Here is a 17,913-nt window from a genome sequence, read left to right as displayed (position 1 = left end):
TTTCCCGCCTAAATTTTTCACCGAGAGAAGTGAAGTGAAGCAAGTCCGGACAGGGGAGCAGCGGAGAGACTGGCTTACGACACAATATTGGTAGACTGGTGTGTGGTCTCTGAAGACGGAAGTTGCCTTTGTTTTGTATTCGCTCGAAAGTCTCAAACAATCCCCCTTGTGTTTTTTTGATGGCTCAGCAGTTTCAGGTGCTGAGATGCTGTTCCTGTAATATCTTCCAAGTGCACCAGGTGAGAGACTGGCTGTAGAATGGGATAGTTGGTTTTTTTAAAAAAAAATGTAAACAGAAAAGGCTATTTCTGTATTGGATAAAAGGCTCATTTGAACCGAAGCAAGGAAATGAAATTCTACCAGGTTATTATAATAGCCGAAATATTTTTATTTCCTTAAATAAATAAATAGTACTCTAGGTGGGGAAGGGGGGTAATAGGAATTGTAGGTGGAAAGGGCATCCATTTGCAGGACTGTGATGCTCTTCTTGAGCAAGGGTGGGCAATTATGGCCCCTTTACCACCAGTGGACTTCAACTCCCAGAATTCCTGAGCCAGCCTTGCTGGGAGTTGAAGTCCACAGGTCATGAAGTGGAGGGGGGGGGCATAATTGCCTACCTTTGCTCTTGAATAAGGGCAGATCTTCATAATGAGAGGCACCTGGAATTAGAGGATTTTTTGCTTGGCAATAGCCTGATGCATAAAATCATCAGCTTTACTTTCACAGAGCCTTTCCCAATCTGCGGCCCTTCAGTTATCTGCAGGATCGCATCCTACCACACACGTCCCTGCGACCTATCCGCTCACACAGGGAGGGGCTCCTCCTGGTGCCGTCTGCTAGGCAATGCCAGCGGGCGACACCTAGGAGTAGATCCTTCTCTGTGATGGGCCCAACCCTCTGGAATGACCTCCCCCCAGACATTCGAACTACCGCCGACCTCCGTTCCTTCCGGCAAAAGTTAAAGACTCACCTATTTCAATCAGCTGGCCTGGCACTTTCTTAGTTTTACCTCCCGGGATTCATTTATTTTAATTGGGTTTGGGGTTTTAATAGGCTTTTAACGTATTATATTTATTATTCTATTACAGTCTCACAACCTCCTTCACCTACGTATTTAATTATTTAACTGTTTATGTATGTATTTTACAACGTATTTTAGTGACTGTACACCGCCCCGAGTCCTCTTCGGGAGAGGGGGCGGTCTATAAGTGTGAATAATAAATAAATAAATAAATAAATAAGTTGCCTTGAACACCCATTCCCCTATTCCACAATGAACAGAACATGAATAAGGGATGCCCGTGGACTTATCTAGTGATTGTCTCTCAGACAGCAAGTTAATTTACCATGTAACATATGTTCTTCTATATAACAGAAGGTACTTTGGTTGAATCTCTTGGAGATACTAATTGAAAAATGACTTTTCTCATAACAGCATATTTTCCAGATTGCACATACAACACCCCATAAAAAGTTCAAATCTCTTGAGTTGTTAAAATCACAGACTGGTCCATGCAATTTTCCTAACAATATAGAAATGATTTGTCAGTGCCTTCTGAGATTTCCTGGTGGTCTCTTATCCAAGTGTTAACTAAATATGACCCTTCCAAAAAGGTCAACTGGATGAAACTGCCTGCTGAGTTATGCTGTGTAGTGACAATACTATGGACAGAAGAATGCTGATCCCATTTCATTATATATTTACAGCAGATTTAAATTATAGAGAAGATTTCTGAATTTATTCTGTTTTTGTAATTCCAATGAACACTTCAAACTAAGAACAAAATTAGGAAATTTCATTGACTCTTAAAAAGGATCTCAAAGTGTGAAAAAAGTTAAACATAGTAATAGTATGTTGAAAGAAATGTTTAAAGTAATAATAATAATACATGTAATAAATCCCCTCTAAAATTACACATATTTAAAACATAAAACAATAAAAAATTATATCTATGCTAAGAAAAAGTAACAAAGTTGGTACAGTTTTAGCCAAAAACTTAAAATGTAACTTTTCTTTGCATGAACGTTTCTGATGCACATGACATAATTTTAACTTTAGCATAAATTATATCAGCTAAATAAGTATATTTAATTTGCATAATTTAGAAAGATTATGGTGCACAGTAGAATTATATTTTACAGGTTGAGGGAACCAATTTCGTATTTAAGTTCAATGACAATAAAGATTATACTTATACTTTAGTCAGTAGATTGTAAATTTAGAGCTATTTGGGGAAAGACCATTTTTTGTGTCCATGTGTAAATTCAATGAACATTTGTCTTTGGAAATCCTAAACCCAATCTGAACAGTAATTGGAGTAACTATTAATACAAATATAGTAATTATACTTAAAATTCTTTTTTAGGTTAAAAAAGGCAAAAAATGGAATTGCAAAATATGTGATGAAAAGCAGTCAATTCTAAAGGTACATAACCCAACTCATGTTTCTTTATTAAAGTTAATATTATTATATTAACCTCATGGCTCATGGTCACCTCATGGCTGCTGCTGTGTTGCAATGTTTTGGGGGAGGGATTATTTTCAGGGGAGGGATTACTTTAGTGCATGCATTCAGGGACTCATCAATTGATGCACCGCTTGAGCCAGTTAAAGGTTCCAGATACAAGATTTTTAATAGTATATAGATATGCATATATCAAAATATAATACAATACTTGTTTTCCTTCCTCACATGCTTGGAACAGTTGTACTCAGAATTGTATTCTTTAATGTTCAGTTTAGCATTCAAGAATTAAAGGGAAATAGTATTTTAATGGGATTTCAACCTATTTAGGTTTTTGGCCAGGGCTCTGGGGTTGATTGCAGACGCCATGTGCAGAAGCTAAACTTGCTGCAAGGAGAACAGGATCACACACCTGTAAGCAAACTTAGGTACGGTATGAACATTTTGATTGCTCTTTTTTTCTATATTTACGCTTATAGGTATTCTAGGGCAGCGGTCCCCAACCTTTGTGGCTTGGCCTGGCTGGGGGAGGAAGAAGGGGAACCATGCCATGTGAGTAGTGGGCCAGCAAGTATACACAGCTCAACTCGTGTGAGTGGTGGGCCAGTGTATGCACAAGTACATAAACTCAGCCCAGTTGCGAATAGGCCAAGGCCTGGTAGTGGGCTGAGGCCTGGAAGTTGGGGGGTCCTGTTCTAGGGGATGAGGTATATAACACACATGACATAATCTTGCAAATGTTATCTCTATTTATATACATGTTATTCTGTGTGCAGTAAGTTTAGTGTCATTGTAATTTGTGTGCAGATTTCCTTTTGCTTGGCAGCATTTATGCAAATCACTAAAACTTCTCATTACAAGGATCAAGATCCCTTACTAAAACATAGGATTATAGGTATTTTGCATGTACAGTGCACATTTTTTCCTGTTTGAACACTTAAACATCAGTTATTCCTGAATTGACAGCTTGCTTTTATTTCTCCATATGTATATAAAGGTACAGTTATATACAGTAGTTAAATGTGATCTACCTCTAGGTGTAAAGAAGAATCAGGACCAATAGTTGATGAGAATATGGCTGTTAACATCAAAGAAAAAACAGACTGGGAGGTAAGACTTTGATTTAGAAGTAGCATTAATTACAAAGAATAAAATCATAAACTGTTAAATGAAGTAAAAATGATTTTATTTTTATTTTTATTTTTTGAGCAGTCATGATAATTACAATATTTTAAAAAAAAGTTTAACAATGCAAATTAAAAAAATAATCAAATAAGTAGTTTAATCTTAAAGAATGGTCAAAAGATGTGCCTTTGTGGATTTGCTAAATGCTAAGAGAACAGGGCCAATAGCAGCTTCTAAGCGAGTAAGTTCTACAGCCTGGGAACAAAGCAAGAGCCTTTCCTCTGCCATTGTGAGAAAGACAAGCTTTTCAAAGTGATAACATCTACAAACAGGGCTCTGCTGCTGTTAACAACAGGTTTAGAGTGATTTGTAATGGGGTCTCTTGGTTAATCTAATTCTAAGCCACCTACAATAGCAAATTGTGCCCAGTTAACAATCAGTTTAGAACTTTTAAGACCGGCATTATAGAATCCCTGTAGTTTGCACCAATTTGCAGTTTAGTTGCTACATGATGTACCAAATGCAATTTCTGAGTATTTTTCAAGAAACATTTCACATATACCAGTAGTTAATATTGAACATAACAAAGATGTGGGTGCTCAGCAAATCTCACAAGCTCAGTAAGGGACAGTGAATTTCATGCTAAATCTAACAGCTGTTATGTGAACAATATCCAAGTGTGGGTTGGTTTGCCTTCTAAGGAGAGACAAGATAAGAGAGTACCTGGCTTGCCAATAGTACTTGTGAGAATGATTTGGGTGTCTAGATTGACCACAAATTAAGCCTGAGCCAGCAGTGTGCTGTAGGTCAATACTGTATTGGGCTGCAATAATAGAGGTATATTGTCAAAGTCACTGGAAGTGATAATACTATTCTATGTTGCACTGGTCTCACCACACCTGGAGATATTGTTTTCAGATTTGGTCATCACAATATAAAAATGCTGAGGAACTGCAAAGAATGCAAAAGAGTAATGAAGATGGCTATGGACTTGGAGGCTAAATCCTAAAAATAGTAAAGAAATGGTAGTTGCATCTATCCTAGACAGAGGGCCCAATCACAGTCCTTTATGCCCTACTGAAAATTTGACTACTGCAACATGATCTATACAGGTCAGGTCCCAAAGAGCATTGGGAAACTTCAGCTAATGCAGAATGTGGCAGCATGGGCAACTAATGGGGCCAGTTTTTCAGCACATGTGACACCATAGCTTCACAAGCTGCATTGATTACCACTTTGATTCGGCATGCAATTCAAGGTGCTGGTAGTTACTTTGAAAACTCTTCATGACTAAGGGCTAGGTTTATTTACAAGACCCTCTCTTCCCTATTGTTTCCTTCTGTTCTGGTCCAGCAGGACATAACATGTTGTGGATTCTGTCAGTGAAGAAGTGTTGGTTAGTGGGCCCCCGAAGGACTACAGTGCTTACATTTAAATTAAATTTAAATTATCACCCCTCTTGAGATTAGGTTGGCCCCTGCCCTGCTGGCCTTTTGTAAGATTTTAAAGACCTGGTTCTGGGTCCGAGCCTGAGATCTCGCGTGTGTGACTGAACCTGTTTCTTGGCTGTGTTGAGGGGTTTGTTAACTATTCTTTGGTGCTGTTTTTTTAATATTTGTACGTTAAACACAGTACATTGTTTTAACGTTATGAATCTTCCAGAGTTGCATACAGCACTTGAACTATTTAGCCTAGGGAAGAGATGATAGTAGCCTTCCAAAGATGAAGGGAAATCACATGGAAGTGTGGATTTATTTTCCCATTGTAAGACACCCATTGTAAGATAAGAACCAACTGATACACTGCTCACTGTTTACAGTGAACAATCCCAAAAATGAAACAAGAAATTTCCTGAGAATTATTAAGCAGTGGAGCATTCTTGCCTCCTGAAGTCGCAGGATATCCATTAGAGGAAATTTTCCAAGAGATTTGTTCAGGGTGACATGAGGATTTTCGCACTGAGGAGCCTTTTGGAAGACCTCCATCCCTATGATTCCTCTTTCCTTTGTTGAAAAGGTAGATGAAAAAAACCCAAGCTTATGATTTTGAATTGCCTTTATATGTTGGCAACTGGAATCCCTGTATGTAACTAATATCTTTCTTAACAAGTCTTATTAATCAAAATTCAAGACTTGTGCCTTGAATATTCATTTATTTCTAGGTTAGAGAAGTTTGTCAGAAACATAGCTGGCACTAGATGTATCTTGTCAAAACCACCACCTATAAACCAAGTGACAGCTGAGGGTCAAATTGTGCTCCAATATTTTAAGCAGTATCATCCAAAGCAGTCCGAACTTCAATCCAAAAATCCACTATCCTGCTTGTCTCTATCTATCTGGATTCATTTTCAGCTTGTTCCCCTTCATCCAGCTTATTATTGAACTTGGGCAGTATTTACTTTACATCTCTTGAATTGTACGTAAGCAATAGTAGAGATGGGTGTGATCAGTGTATTCCAAAACCACAGATGACCTAATATGAGTTTGCCTCCATAGTTTCGTGTGAATGTTGAACAACTTGAGGAAATAAATTGGAACATCTGTGAACTAGTTGTTGAACAGTAGTAAGCAACATCTTCTGGACATGGCTAATAGAAAGGAGAACCACCACTATATTTAAAAAAAACAGATCCAATCCAAGCAGTTGTGTGAAACAGCTGGCAAGCATTCTGATCACAAACATGTAACTGCAAAGTTGCTGGGACAGCTAGAATTCCAAGGATGGGTTGTAACCGCAATGGGTGCTAAACAACCTAACATACATCAAGGCTACCTGTATATAGAAATTATTCTTACATACAGTAGTAGCAAGAGTTCCTCTGCCAGTGAATGTATAGAATACTTCCTTTGCTTCTACAGTAGTGATTAGTAAGAGTATCTGATGTTTGTGAATTAGAAAAATATAGGTTACATATTGTGGCAGGTGTCAGTGGTTTTGTTGGCAAAGAATTGCAAGAAATTTTGAGGTACTTTATCTAGGTTGGTTTGTATTCCTGTCTTTTTAATGGTGATGCAGAGTGCCAAGTTCAGTCTGCTCTCAGCTATGGAAATTTGCTGGATAACATTGGCATTAACCACTCAGGTAGTAGTGGATTTAAGTTAGAATACCGGATTCTAGTTGAGTATTAGGATTTCCTAGTAGAGCAGTTTGGAGGGTGGAATTCCACTAACACGTGGTTTCTTTTTAATAAATATGTATGGATCTACTTCTCAGATCTCCCACTATTGAATGTTTTGAAGATGTTTTGAACATTTCTGAAGATAGTGTTATATACAGAACCCAACTATTACTTCTAGTAATCATAACTGCCACAGTTCTCAACCTTTCCGGCTTTGCATACCAGAAAGGGGGGAAGAGAGGATGGTTCCAGGTGAGCGTATGCATATTCAGCTTCATTTGTGTACCTGCCACTCATGCATATGGAGCTTTGCACACACACTTGCACAATTGGAGCTGCACACACTTGCCTGCTGCTTCCGCAGCCTGGTTCCAAACAGGCCATGGCCCAGTAATGGATTGGGGGGGTTCTACTATGTAGCACCTTTTCCATTTTGTAATTAATGTTGAGCTTTCCAAGTTGAAATTTGTGGGAGAACTGTATTTTTCACCGATCAATGACCCTGATAGGCCTGACAATTCTAGAGGGCTACTACAGGATTAACACCATTCTTACAGTTCAAACTGCAATCACCATCACAGAAGTGAAATGGCTGTAGAATAAGAAAGCTTGGGGAACTATAAAGATAACTATCAGATGGTTTTTCCTTTTAGCATTTAAGAATTGACGTTGCAATTGTTTTTTATTTTAGGATAGGAGACACTTAGCCATGGTTAATATAAAAAGCTGCGAAGATGATTTATGTGACAGTACAATTCCTGTGACTGAAGACCATGTGCTACAAAGAAGTAATCAACAGCCAGAATCAAAAGTAACTGGACTTTCAAAATGGAATAAATTCCTTTTATCTGACAAGAGTTGTAATATTGACATGACAGGTGGAAGGCAAAGGACATCAGACAAAACACGACCTGCAGGCACAAGTGATGAAAGAGCCAGCACTTCTAGTGCTGGGTGTGGTAACTGGCATCTCAAACCACAACAGAATGTATTAACCTGCTTTGACAGAGCAAACGATTCTGATCACCTTGGGGGACACAGCAAATACTCTGCAGGTTTGGCTACTTGTCAAAATAAGGCACAACCTGCAGAATTTACCACTACTTCAGGGTCTTGTGCTCCTGTTAAATCAAACTTTTATGGAAGTCTTTTTTCCACAGGGGAGGATTTTGATGATGATATTTAAGGCTTTACAGTGAGATTTGCTGATTTTTTCCACTGAGATGGTTTAAAATAATAGCAATATCCATTTAAAATCAGACACTTCAATGTTGAATAATAAAGTGGATTATATTCCAGTCATACTATTTTAGGCATGGCACAAAAAGGCTTTAATTATCAGTGGAGCTATGCTGTATTGTTAATGGGTCCATTATAAAGAAGCATGGAAAGCAAAGGCAAAAATCAAATGTTTGAACAAGTGGTAGCTTAGAAAAGCTAACATTATTACTGGTATCTATTTTAATAAATTGATATACCTCTAATTAAACAAACTTGTTATGAATTAAATAAAGAAGCACTAAAATAAAATGTCTAACAATCACATGGCTCCATGATGGTGACTAAACATGGAAGATCCACCAACGTGAAAGCAAAATACCCTTGTCCTGACTGCCATTGCCACAACTTGAAGGTAAAAGACCACTTGTCGTAACTTTAAACTAGTTCTATTTCTTGTGTAAATATTAACCCTTAGCCAGTTCATAAGAAATAACTAAATTTGGAAAGTTAGCATGATTATGATGTTATCTATGAATATGGAATTACAATCAGATCGTTACAGAAAGAAGAAAAGTATAAAAAGAGGCTTTAACAATTTGTGTTAAGAACAATGAGTTATACAAGAGCTATTTGGAAGCGGACGGTTGCTTGGCATACTGGATAGCGTCCAGGGCTGCCCCAATGTCGTAGTTCTTGGAATGCAGCAGGTGAGTCAACCAGCCTCCCGTATCAGAGAATCCCATCGAGAGCATCTGGGACAAGGATTCAATCAGAAGAGGATCTGCTTCTGTAAACAGGTTGAATTTCAGCATGTCATATTCATTGGCCCATAAAAATTGTAATCACATACCTAAAATTTGCAATTCCACACCTGAATTTAATTAAATAATTATTGCCAATATTAAGTCTTTTTTTAAAAAGTCACTTAACAATCCATCTCATTCAAATCTAATAATCATAATCAGGATTGGTTTATACAAAATGCAAAGCTTAAAACAAATCAGATCAGCCATATAAATTAAAATTTCAGGTTGAAAGTAGGTCTTTCAAATATTCCTAAATTGATTTTCTAACTAAAGGATGCTTATATTACCATTCCATAATAATTTAGGCAATAAAAGCGCCACGCGACCTATAAAGCTGTTGTGACTTATAAAAGTAGACATTGTGCTAGACCTTTAAGTCAGACTACCATTTGGACAGAGGACTTCATGCACAGCACACTGGCTCATTCACTAAAGCAGCCTACCTATTTTTGAACTCCTGTGCAAGCCTAAAAATATGATGCTGCTATAGTTCTGCCAATGCTTAATACTATTTTTACAGAAATATTTATTAGGATTTTGTTTGTATCCAAGCTTATTAGGACACAATAATTTCTATAAAATAGTTTGGAGCCTGCCTAGTTCTTATTACCGGGTGGAAGATGAGGGTACATTGCAGCTTCTCGCAAGCCTGTTGGTCCAGCATTAGTGGGAGCTTCAACGGGATTTAGAGATCTTGGGCTGTCTTCCTCTAGCATTTGTAAGGACTGCAATTCACCAGTTGAAGGATCTACTTCCTTTGAAGATAAATGGGTCCAGTCTTCATCTCCTGCTGAACTACCACTGGATTCAACTCGTTCCTGGAATATACAAATAACAAAATGTTAGCAAGCCCACTTTTACTAGCTGTATTTACACAACTGCATCAAGAAATGGTAGTTTGCTTTTTACTAATTATTCAAAAGAAGCAGACTACCGTATATCTATATTGTAATAGACAGTAGTAAATCCTACAACATGCAGAAATATCACACCTCCCAGAATCTAAGGACAAGAAAATTTTGGCAATTCAGGTAGGAAGTGTTCCAGAGAACTTGATATTCAATTCCGCTTCACACCATGCCCGTCTGAGGGCAATTCAGCCATTTTATACAAAGGTCTAGTATAAATAAGCTTCAGATTAAATATAATAAAGTGTGCTTTATTGCTAATAAGTATTAACAAGTTACTTTTCTCTTGCAGGTTAAAAAGTTTATAATATCCCAATAGCTTCATCATTCTTGGAGCACCAATTAACATATCTCTGAATGCACAAAACTGACATTTCTTATACCTGTGACAAAATATTCTCTTCTTCCATCTGTGCAGGTGGAGAACAGACTATCATCTCCTGTATTTGGTTTGCAAGAGCATCAGTTATGTCTGGATTATTTTCAAATTTTGCTTCTGGTTTGGCCTGCTCAGTAGGACTGCTAGGTTTGGAGCAGCTCTTCTCAGAACTAGGTTGAACAGGTGATACTTTGCTTCTTTGGCCCTGATGTTCTACATCAATGTCCACTTCAATGCCTAAAAAAGCAGTTGACACGGGTTATGTTAATGACATTCTGCAGTATATTCATGGACATCACTAATTTTCTGTCTATGTGTTCATTACTCTAGTTCTATATTTTGTCTCAAAATTACAGATTAATTCTTCTGTCATCCACCCCTACTTCATAGGCAATATATTTCCAAATAAACCATCATTTGGGAGAATATAAAAATGAGTAACTAGATGACATCAATTGGGTGCTGCATCCGATACTCTCTAGTACTTGATGCAGGAGGAGTGCCAACTCATTCCCATATTACACATTAATCCATTAGCTTCAAATGTTTAGTTACTATTTGTACATCACATTGTTGCAGTATGCTTAATCACTGTTAATTTATTAACGATAATATTCAAAGGATATGATCATAGTTGATAATATATCTTTAAAAACTCTACTTCTGATATCTTACATAATTCATCCATGGTATTCTATGTTTTTTGGTGAAATTATTTAGGGGAGCCAAATCAATAAAAAGTGAGGTTTCTGGGAAGTCCACAAGAGGGACATGAAAACCAATATTTAATGTTTTAAACCTCCCAGAACTACCTTGTGATAAGGTGGGCAGTTAGCAAATTTTACAAATAAATATATTTTACAAATAAATAAAAATATACAGTGAAAGGAATTGTTTACCAAGTGGACCCAGGAATGCAGCAACACTTTCTCCAACATTCTTCAGGAAGTTGACACTGGAATCTTGAGCTTCATTGCTAGTGGTTTCTTTTATAAAGCAAAAAATAAATGATACATATATAAGAATTATTTAAAACAAGAATTTTATGCGTTTACCAATCCCAATCGGGGGAGGAATGCCTGCAGACGTGTATAAAATTAAATGCACAATTTTAAGATACTTTTTAGATACAATTTTAAGATACAGAAGTTTATATAAACATAGCATTTGCAAGGAAGCAATTTTAGACAGGTATCAGATTTTTGCTAATTTATTTTGCATTTAAAGCCTCCTGTTGTTGCAACTTTTAATTCTTACCGCGCTCTGGAGCATCAGTTTGAGCAGAAGTAACCGTGTGTGCCTGGCCAGAATTCTGGTGCTGATGGGCAGAACGTGGGTGTCCCGTACCGCGCAACCAGGGAAAGGAGCAAGCATCGTGTCTCATTTTACGAAAACAGCGACCTTGAAGAAGCCACTAAAGGGTAAACAAATGTTTTTAAGCCACAGCAGCTTTAAAATAAACCACAAAATGACTATAATTTTTACAATTATCATTGTGTATCTGCCATTCTTCATAATACTCACCTCAAGCTGGTGGAATGGACTTGGAAACATGATCATGTTATGCTCCTTATGGACACCTTTCCCCTCACAAGTGTTGCACAGGTCATAGTCTGGACAAACTGCGCATTTGAATCTGGCACCCACCACTGGGCCCTCACAGCCATCACAGATCACATTAGGATGCACAAGGTTTGGAGAATGCTCCTTGTTGCAGGAATTACGGTTCACGTGCTTAAGCTCCTTTTTTTCTGAAAGACACAAACAAGATATTATTCAACTATAGCCATGCTGATCAAACTATAACAGGTAGTCCTCCACTTAGAACAATTGGTTTAAGTGTCTGTTCAAAATTACAACAACACTGAAAAACGTGACATAACTTTTTCATACTTAATGACCGCTGCAGCATCCCAATGGATCAAATTTTGGGTTTTGGGCAACTAGTATTTATGACAATTACACTGTCCTGGGGTCACATGATCACCATTTGTAATCTTCCCAGCTGGCTTCTGACAAACAAAATAAATGGGGGGGGGGATGACTAAATTTGCTTAACAACTGATTCACTTAATAACTGCAGTGATTCACTTAACAACTTTGGCAAAAGAGGTCATAAAATATTGCAAAATTTACTTAACTGCCTTTCCTTAGGAACAGAAATTTTGGCCTCAATCATGGCTGTAAAGTGGAAGACTACCTCACCCAAGACTAAAGAGTTATCCATATTGCAAGACAATTAAGATAATATAAAGCAAGGTTTAATCCCAGGATGGCGACACTATGGCACGCCTGCCACAGGTGGCACGTGGAGCCATTTGTCAGGGCACGCGAGGCGTTGCCCTGTCAGTTGGCCAGCGTGCATGTGCTTGCTGGCAACCTGAGTTCAGCCTTTTTTAAAGCCATTTTTCGCTCTCCCCAGGCTCCAGAGGCTTTATAGGAGCCTGGGGAGGCAAAAACAGCCTCCCCCACCCCACCCCCAGGCCCTCTGGAGGCTTCAGGAGCTTCCCTGAAGCCTGCTGAGCACAAAAAACCAGCCCTACAAGCAAACCGGAAGTTCGGGAACGGACTTCCAGATTGCTCGTAGGGCCAGTTTAAGCCCTCAGGAGGCTTCCCTGAAGGCTACGGAGGACGAAAAACAACCCTACGAGCAATCTGGAAGGGCTAAAATCGGCCCTATAAGCAACCCGGAAGAGGGCCTCTTGAAATAACAGGTAAAAACTGCCTTCAATGTAATGCAATTAAAATTTTAAAACTTTCTTAAATGACTCATTCTGCAACAGGTAAGTGAACCACACATTTTATTGGCAGGCTTCATATCACATATAGGCTTCTTTGCTTTGTGACTAAAACTGTTTTTCCTTCAAATCATGCCTGCAGATTCAATGCAATTAATAGCATTTTTGTCTCAATGCCAGTCATAGTAGACTATCTACTAGAAGACAAAGAAACCAGTGCCTACTCAATGCCAGGAGCAGACTTTAATGGTTGCTTTTTTTGTATTTTCCAAGGCAGCTGCTACTGATTTCTTCCAGAGTAGCTGAGTGAAACATTTTCCATTGCCTATCATTCACAGGCCATTCTAATTAAGTGCTCAAAATACTGTCTCCATTTCAAAGCCTCCTGAGTATAGATTGGAAATGAAGATTGAGTGTAAGGTAGCAAGAAAAATAGCTACCTGCTTTACTTTAACATCAACAAATTACTTCTCGCTATAGATTGCTTCTATAGAAAAGCTACAATGTCCTAATTACCTTGGTTTAGCAGCTGGAACAAGAAATTATTTTTAGAAATTATAATTTCAAGAACAATTGTCAAAAGTTGCCACTGTACAAGTAATCCTCAACTTACAACCCTTCATTTCACAACCGTTTGAAGTCACGACAACATTGGAAAAAAATGTCTAATGACCGATCCTCACACTTAAGACTGTTACAGTATCCTCATAGACCCGTAATCAAAATTCATGTACATGGCAAATGGCATATATGTATAATGGCTGCAGCATCCCAGAGCCATGTGATCACCATTCCCAGGGGGCTTTCAACAAAGTCAATGGGGGAACTCAGATTTGCTTAACACCCAGAGCAAAAAAATTGGGCATGAATCATTTAATGCCCACATCACTTAGTGACAGACATTCCAGTCCCAATTGTAATCCAAGGACTACTTGCATTTTAATGTCACTGTCTTTAATTTTCTCTGCTTTCTGCTTAGCCTGAAATATTTCCATAAAATGATAAGGATTATGAATTGAAAATAATCTGTGTAGTGCAGGTTCTTTATTTTGAACCAACTGTATAGCCCAGAATGCATAAGAGTGCAACTGACACAAAAAATGTTACCTTTAACATAAATCCGAAAAACTCCAGCTTTCACAGAGAGTGGAACCAACTTCAATTCCTCATCACTGGAAAAAGCGATCATATCACCATCTTCATCTAAAAGTAAATAATAATTCATTTACTATTTGATAAAAAAGATATAGTCTGAACAATTCTTATATAACATGCCACCTAGAAAGTCACCAACAGGAAGCAGGAAACATGATCGTGTTGACTCTTAAAGTTTATACAGAATAAGTTAAAAGTAGCAAAAGAAAACACTGATTAATCATTCCTCCCAGCTGTTTCTTTTGGATCATTGCATTATAAAATTTATTACTACTTCTAGTTCTGCATCCCAGTGAATAAATATCCTTTGGTTATAAGTTTACTCTGCCCCAGTGGTTTTCAACCTTGGCAATGTTTTGAAGTGTGGCTCCCAAGACCCAGAATTCCCCAACTAGCACACTGGCTAGGGAATTCTAGGACTTCCACATATCATAAAATTGCCAAGGTTCAAAAACACTGCCGTGCTACCTACCTAACAAAATTAAAATTAAATTGAATTGTAATTTTTTACTGACGGGTGTATACAAAACATAAAGCATATTATGCAAGTCTCTATTTCAAGGCTAAAATCAGTTGACCATAACAAGAACTCCAACTAAAATAGGGGTGTCAAACTGGTAGCCTGTGGGCTGATGCGTCACTTGCAGGCCACACCCACAGCTCTACGAAGGGGAAAAACCATTGTGAAACATCACGTGACAGCAATGTGATGCTGTGAGTTTGACACCCTTGATCTAGTCAGTTTTGATTATGGCACCTGGCTAGAAATGAAGAGACTGAGAGTTCTAGTCCTGATTTAGGTATAACAGCAGGTTGGGTGATGCTGGATCAGTCATTTTCTCCCAGGCCACATTATCATGCTCAGGCGACAACCTGGTAGGTCAATTCCAGCTGATCAACACTCAATTTGAAAAAAAAAGCAGACCCCTGCATTTGGGAGAAAAACCTGGGATGAAAAAAAAATCAGACTCCAACTAGCTTTAAAGAAGTTTTTTTAAAGAGTAAAATTCAAAATAGCACTTTATATGGATTTTAGGTAGTAAAGTTTTTATTTTTATTCTCAAATCTGGAGAAGCAGGCATTTTTTGTAGCTTTTGGATGGCAAACTAAAGCTCAATCGTAGATATCCTTACAATTGTGATAGAAGTAACTCTATCTTTAAAAACTCTCTAGAAAAGCTAGTAGTAAGATTTGTACTAGAATGCAAAACATGACAAAAAAGAAAAAATATTTCTTCTTTGAATTAATCCGTAGTTATTATCCTGAATTAACTGATGCAGTGGTTTCCATAGTGGGGAGGGGAAATGATGAAAACATCATTTAAATAAAACATCTAATGTAAGCTCCAACCCTTTCCTATAAAGAGCAATGTAATCATTCCGGTGCCTTTCCAGAGTTACACTCTCCAATCATCTAAACAGAAGTGGGGAGCTATGGCCCCTTTATGACTTGTGGATTTCAACTCCCAGAATTCCTGAGCCAGCAACCCACCCCTGATCTAACACAATACTTTCATTCACAAGGAAAAGTTACAAAGCTACATGACTTTGCTTTTGTCCAGTTTTTGCTAAAAGCTAGTTCAAGGTCATTCTTCTAGCACACATGTCCTTTCTTCATATCTGTAATAAGATCTCACCATAGGTTTGGGGAGAGTCCCAAACACCTGAAGTTACTTTCCCCCAAAACTACATTAATTAGTTTTAATTTAAAATTAAGAATTAAAGCCAGAGTTTCTGGAATTTGTGCATAGCATACTGTACAATAGCAAGAAATAAGAAATATTTCTTATGCCTTTTAGTAAACCTAGAGGCTTGGGTCTGTTCTGTTCTGAGGAGGAAACAGGACTTTTAGGGCAGCAAAGCTTAGAAAGAATGGGCACCACACACCAAGGACACTGGACCTTTAACCACTGAGTGTGTTTCCTTTGCCCACGTGAAGTCATAATTGTTTGTTTATTCTAGTCCTTTGTGGATCAAGGGTGGAATTTGGACCAGGGTATTAACCAACAAACTTTTTTATAAACTGCTATAAGTATCCTTGACTTACAACCACAATCAAGCCCAAATTTTCTGCTGCTAAGCAAGACAGTTAAGTGAGTTTTGCTCCCTTTTACAATCTTTCATGCCACAGTTCAGTGAATCACTACAATTGTTAAGTTAGTAACATGGTTGTTAAGTGAATCTCCCTTTCCTATTGACTTTGTCAGAAGGTCCCAAAAGGGAAATGCATGACCCTGGGACACCACAACCATCAAATACATGCCAGTTGCCAAGGGTCTGAATTTTGATCATGCTGCAACAGTCTTGTGAAAAATGGTCACAAGTCACTTTTTTTCAGTGCTGTTCAAACTTCAAATGTTCACTAAACAAATGGTTGTAAGTTAAGGACTACCTGTACTGACTCTTAGTTTAGAAGCTGAACTTTAGTATGTGAATTCAGGCAACAGTTTGATTTAGAAGCTAAGTTGCTGGCCTAGAAACTGGGAGACTCTGAGTTCTAGCCCTGCTTTAGACCTGAAAGCCAGCAGGATGGCCTTGGGCCAGTCACTCTCTCTCAGATCAAGCCACACACCACCTGTTTGTTGCTGCTAGGAAAGTAGGAAGAGAAAGGAATATCATACATGCTGGCTTCCTTGAGTCACTTTATAAAGTAATGAAGGTGGGATAAAAATATAATAGTTTCCTGCTGCGCAACCATGACCAGGAAAAGCTCCAGCCTGACTATCCATTAAAAAAAAGTATACCTTAAAGGGTTGAAAATTGCTGGGTTTCCACCCTTTATTTAAATTGATCAGGGGTGTCCAAACTTGGGAACTTTAAGACTTGTGGACTTCAACTCCCAGAATTCCCCAGCCAGCCATGCTGGCTGGGGAATTCTGGGAGTTGAAGTCCACAAGTCTTAAAGTTCCCAAGTTTGGACACCCCTGAAATAGATACTCGCATTTAGGGTTTCTTACCTCCTGGCACTAGAAGCGCTAAGAGTAAATATCAGACTTTGGGGTGCCGCTCTCAAGAGAGCTGCTATTCAAGGAAGACTCTATACTGGGGGGGGGGGGGATTGATGCAGCCTCGCCACCCCTCCGGCCCATCGCTCCCTCCATCGCTCACCCTTATAGTACATCTGAAAGGCTCCCGTCGCGGCGGCAGAATTGCGGAGCAGCCCCTGGAAAAGCTCGGCGACCTTGTCCCGTATCGGCTGGTAGCGGGCGGGCAGGTCGACGGCGAAACGCCGGATCTCGCGGGTGGTCTCCTCTTTGCCCAGCAGGTAGGCCTTGATCGTCAGTTGAGCCATCGCAACGACGGCAGCGGCGCTGGGTTTCTGTGGCGCAGCAACAAATGGCGCTTCGGCAGGCCGGCTGAGGAGGAGGAGGCAGAGGAGCAGAGACGCTTTAACCTCCTTGCGAGAGACGTCCTTTCAGCGCTGGTTGCCGATGACGACCCGCCCGGGCTATTTATGGGCGCTGCAACCCACGGAAAAGGGGGAGGAGTTCAGGTGGGAAAGTCCCGGCGCTGGCGAAGCGAGAATAACAACAATAGGTACCAAGGGACGATATTACGGCCAACTCTCCGCCCTCCCCCCTCCCCCCGCCCCCTCCGAAGGGAGCTTTTCTGGGTTTTGTGATGAAAAAGGAGGGCAAGACAACCGCACGAGAGGCGGTTGCAACGCCGCGATTGGCCCCGGCTTTCTCTCCCCCCCCTTCAGCGAGATGGCGGTGACGAATCAAAACGTTGGGCCTAGCGAGCCTTCCACGAAGCCTCGAGCGAGCATTACTCAGCATTTCCTTCGCTTCCAACGGGAGAAAGCGGGGGGATGGGGGGAGACGAGAGCAGGCCTGGGGGCCCCCACTGGACTCGCAACGGGAGGCAGAACGAGAGTCGCTCCCACGAATCGGGCGCCCGACTTCCTTTTCCCGATTTGCTGAGTCACGCCGTGACAAAAAAAAAAGACGCCAGAGTAGAAAGGTTTTGCAGGCCTTGGCGAAAAGGCTTGCAGTTCTT

The 17,913-nt window shown here is 39.4% G+C and overlaps 2 protein-coding genes across 3 annotated transcripts; one reads left to right on the top strand and one right to left on the bottom strand.

Annotated features, from left to right (window-relative positions):
- Window positions 1–8,170, top strand: MRNIP (MRN complex interacting protein). Of its 2 annotated transcripts, XM_081934147.1 has the most exons (5): window positions 1–239; window positions 2,367–2,426; window positions 2,796–2,893; window positions 3,503–3,575; window positions 7,400–8,170. In XM_081934147.1, the coding sequence occupies exons 1-5, from the start codon at window positions 180–182 to the stop codon at window positions 7,892–7,894; spliced, it is 786 nt and encodes a 261-aa protein (XP_081790273.1). In that variant the 5' UTR covers window positions 1–179; the 3' UTR covers window positions 7,895–8,170. The 2 variants fall into 2 exon arrangements, with proteins under 2 accessions (XP_081790273.1, XP_081790274.1); XM_081934148.1 differs by lacking the exon at window positions 2,367–2,426 and having other exon boundaries at window positions 2–239.
- Window positions 7,980–17,476, bottom strand: SQSTM1 (sequestosome 1). Its single transcript, XM_081934146.1, has 8 exons — window positions 17,023–17,476; window positions 13,868–13,963; window positions 11,547–11,773; window positions 11,280–11,436; window positions 10,922–11,008; window positions 10,027–10,259; window positions 9,346–9,553; window positions 7,980–8,716 (listed from the first exon to the last, which is right to left on the bottom strand). Exons 1-8 carry the CDS (start codon window positions 17,204–17,206, stop codon window positions 8,556–8,558), a joined length of 1,353 nt encoding a protein of 450 aa, XP_081790272.1. The 5' UTR covers window positions 17,207–17,476; the 3' UTR covers window positions 7,980–8,555.
- Between the last annotated feature and the right edge of the window lie 437 nt (window positions 17,477–17,913).

Source organism: Natrix helvetica (genome assembly GCF_964273705.1).
Source record: "Natrix helvetica genome assembly, chromosome: 1".
NCBI classification, from domain to species: Eukaryota; Metazoa; Chordata; class Lepidosauria; order Squamata; family Natricidae; genus Natrix; species Natrix helvetica.
Note: the sequence above shows the minus strand (reverse complement) of the source record. Positions and strands in the feature narration are given on the sequence as shown.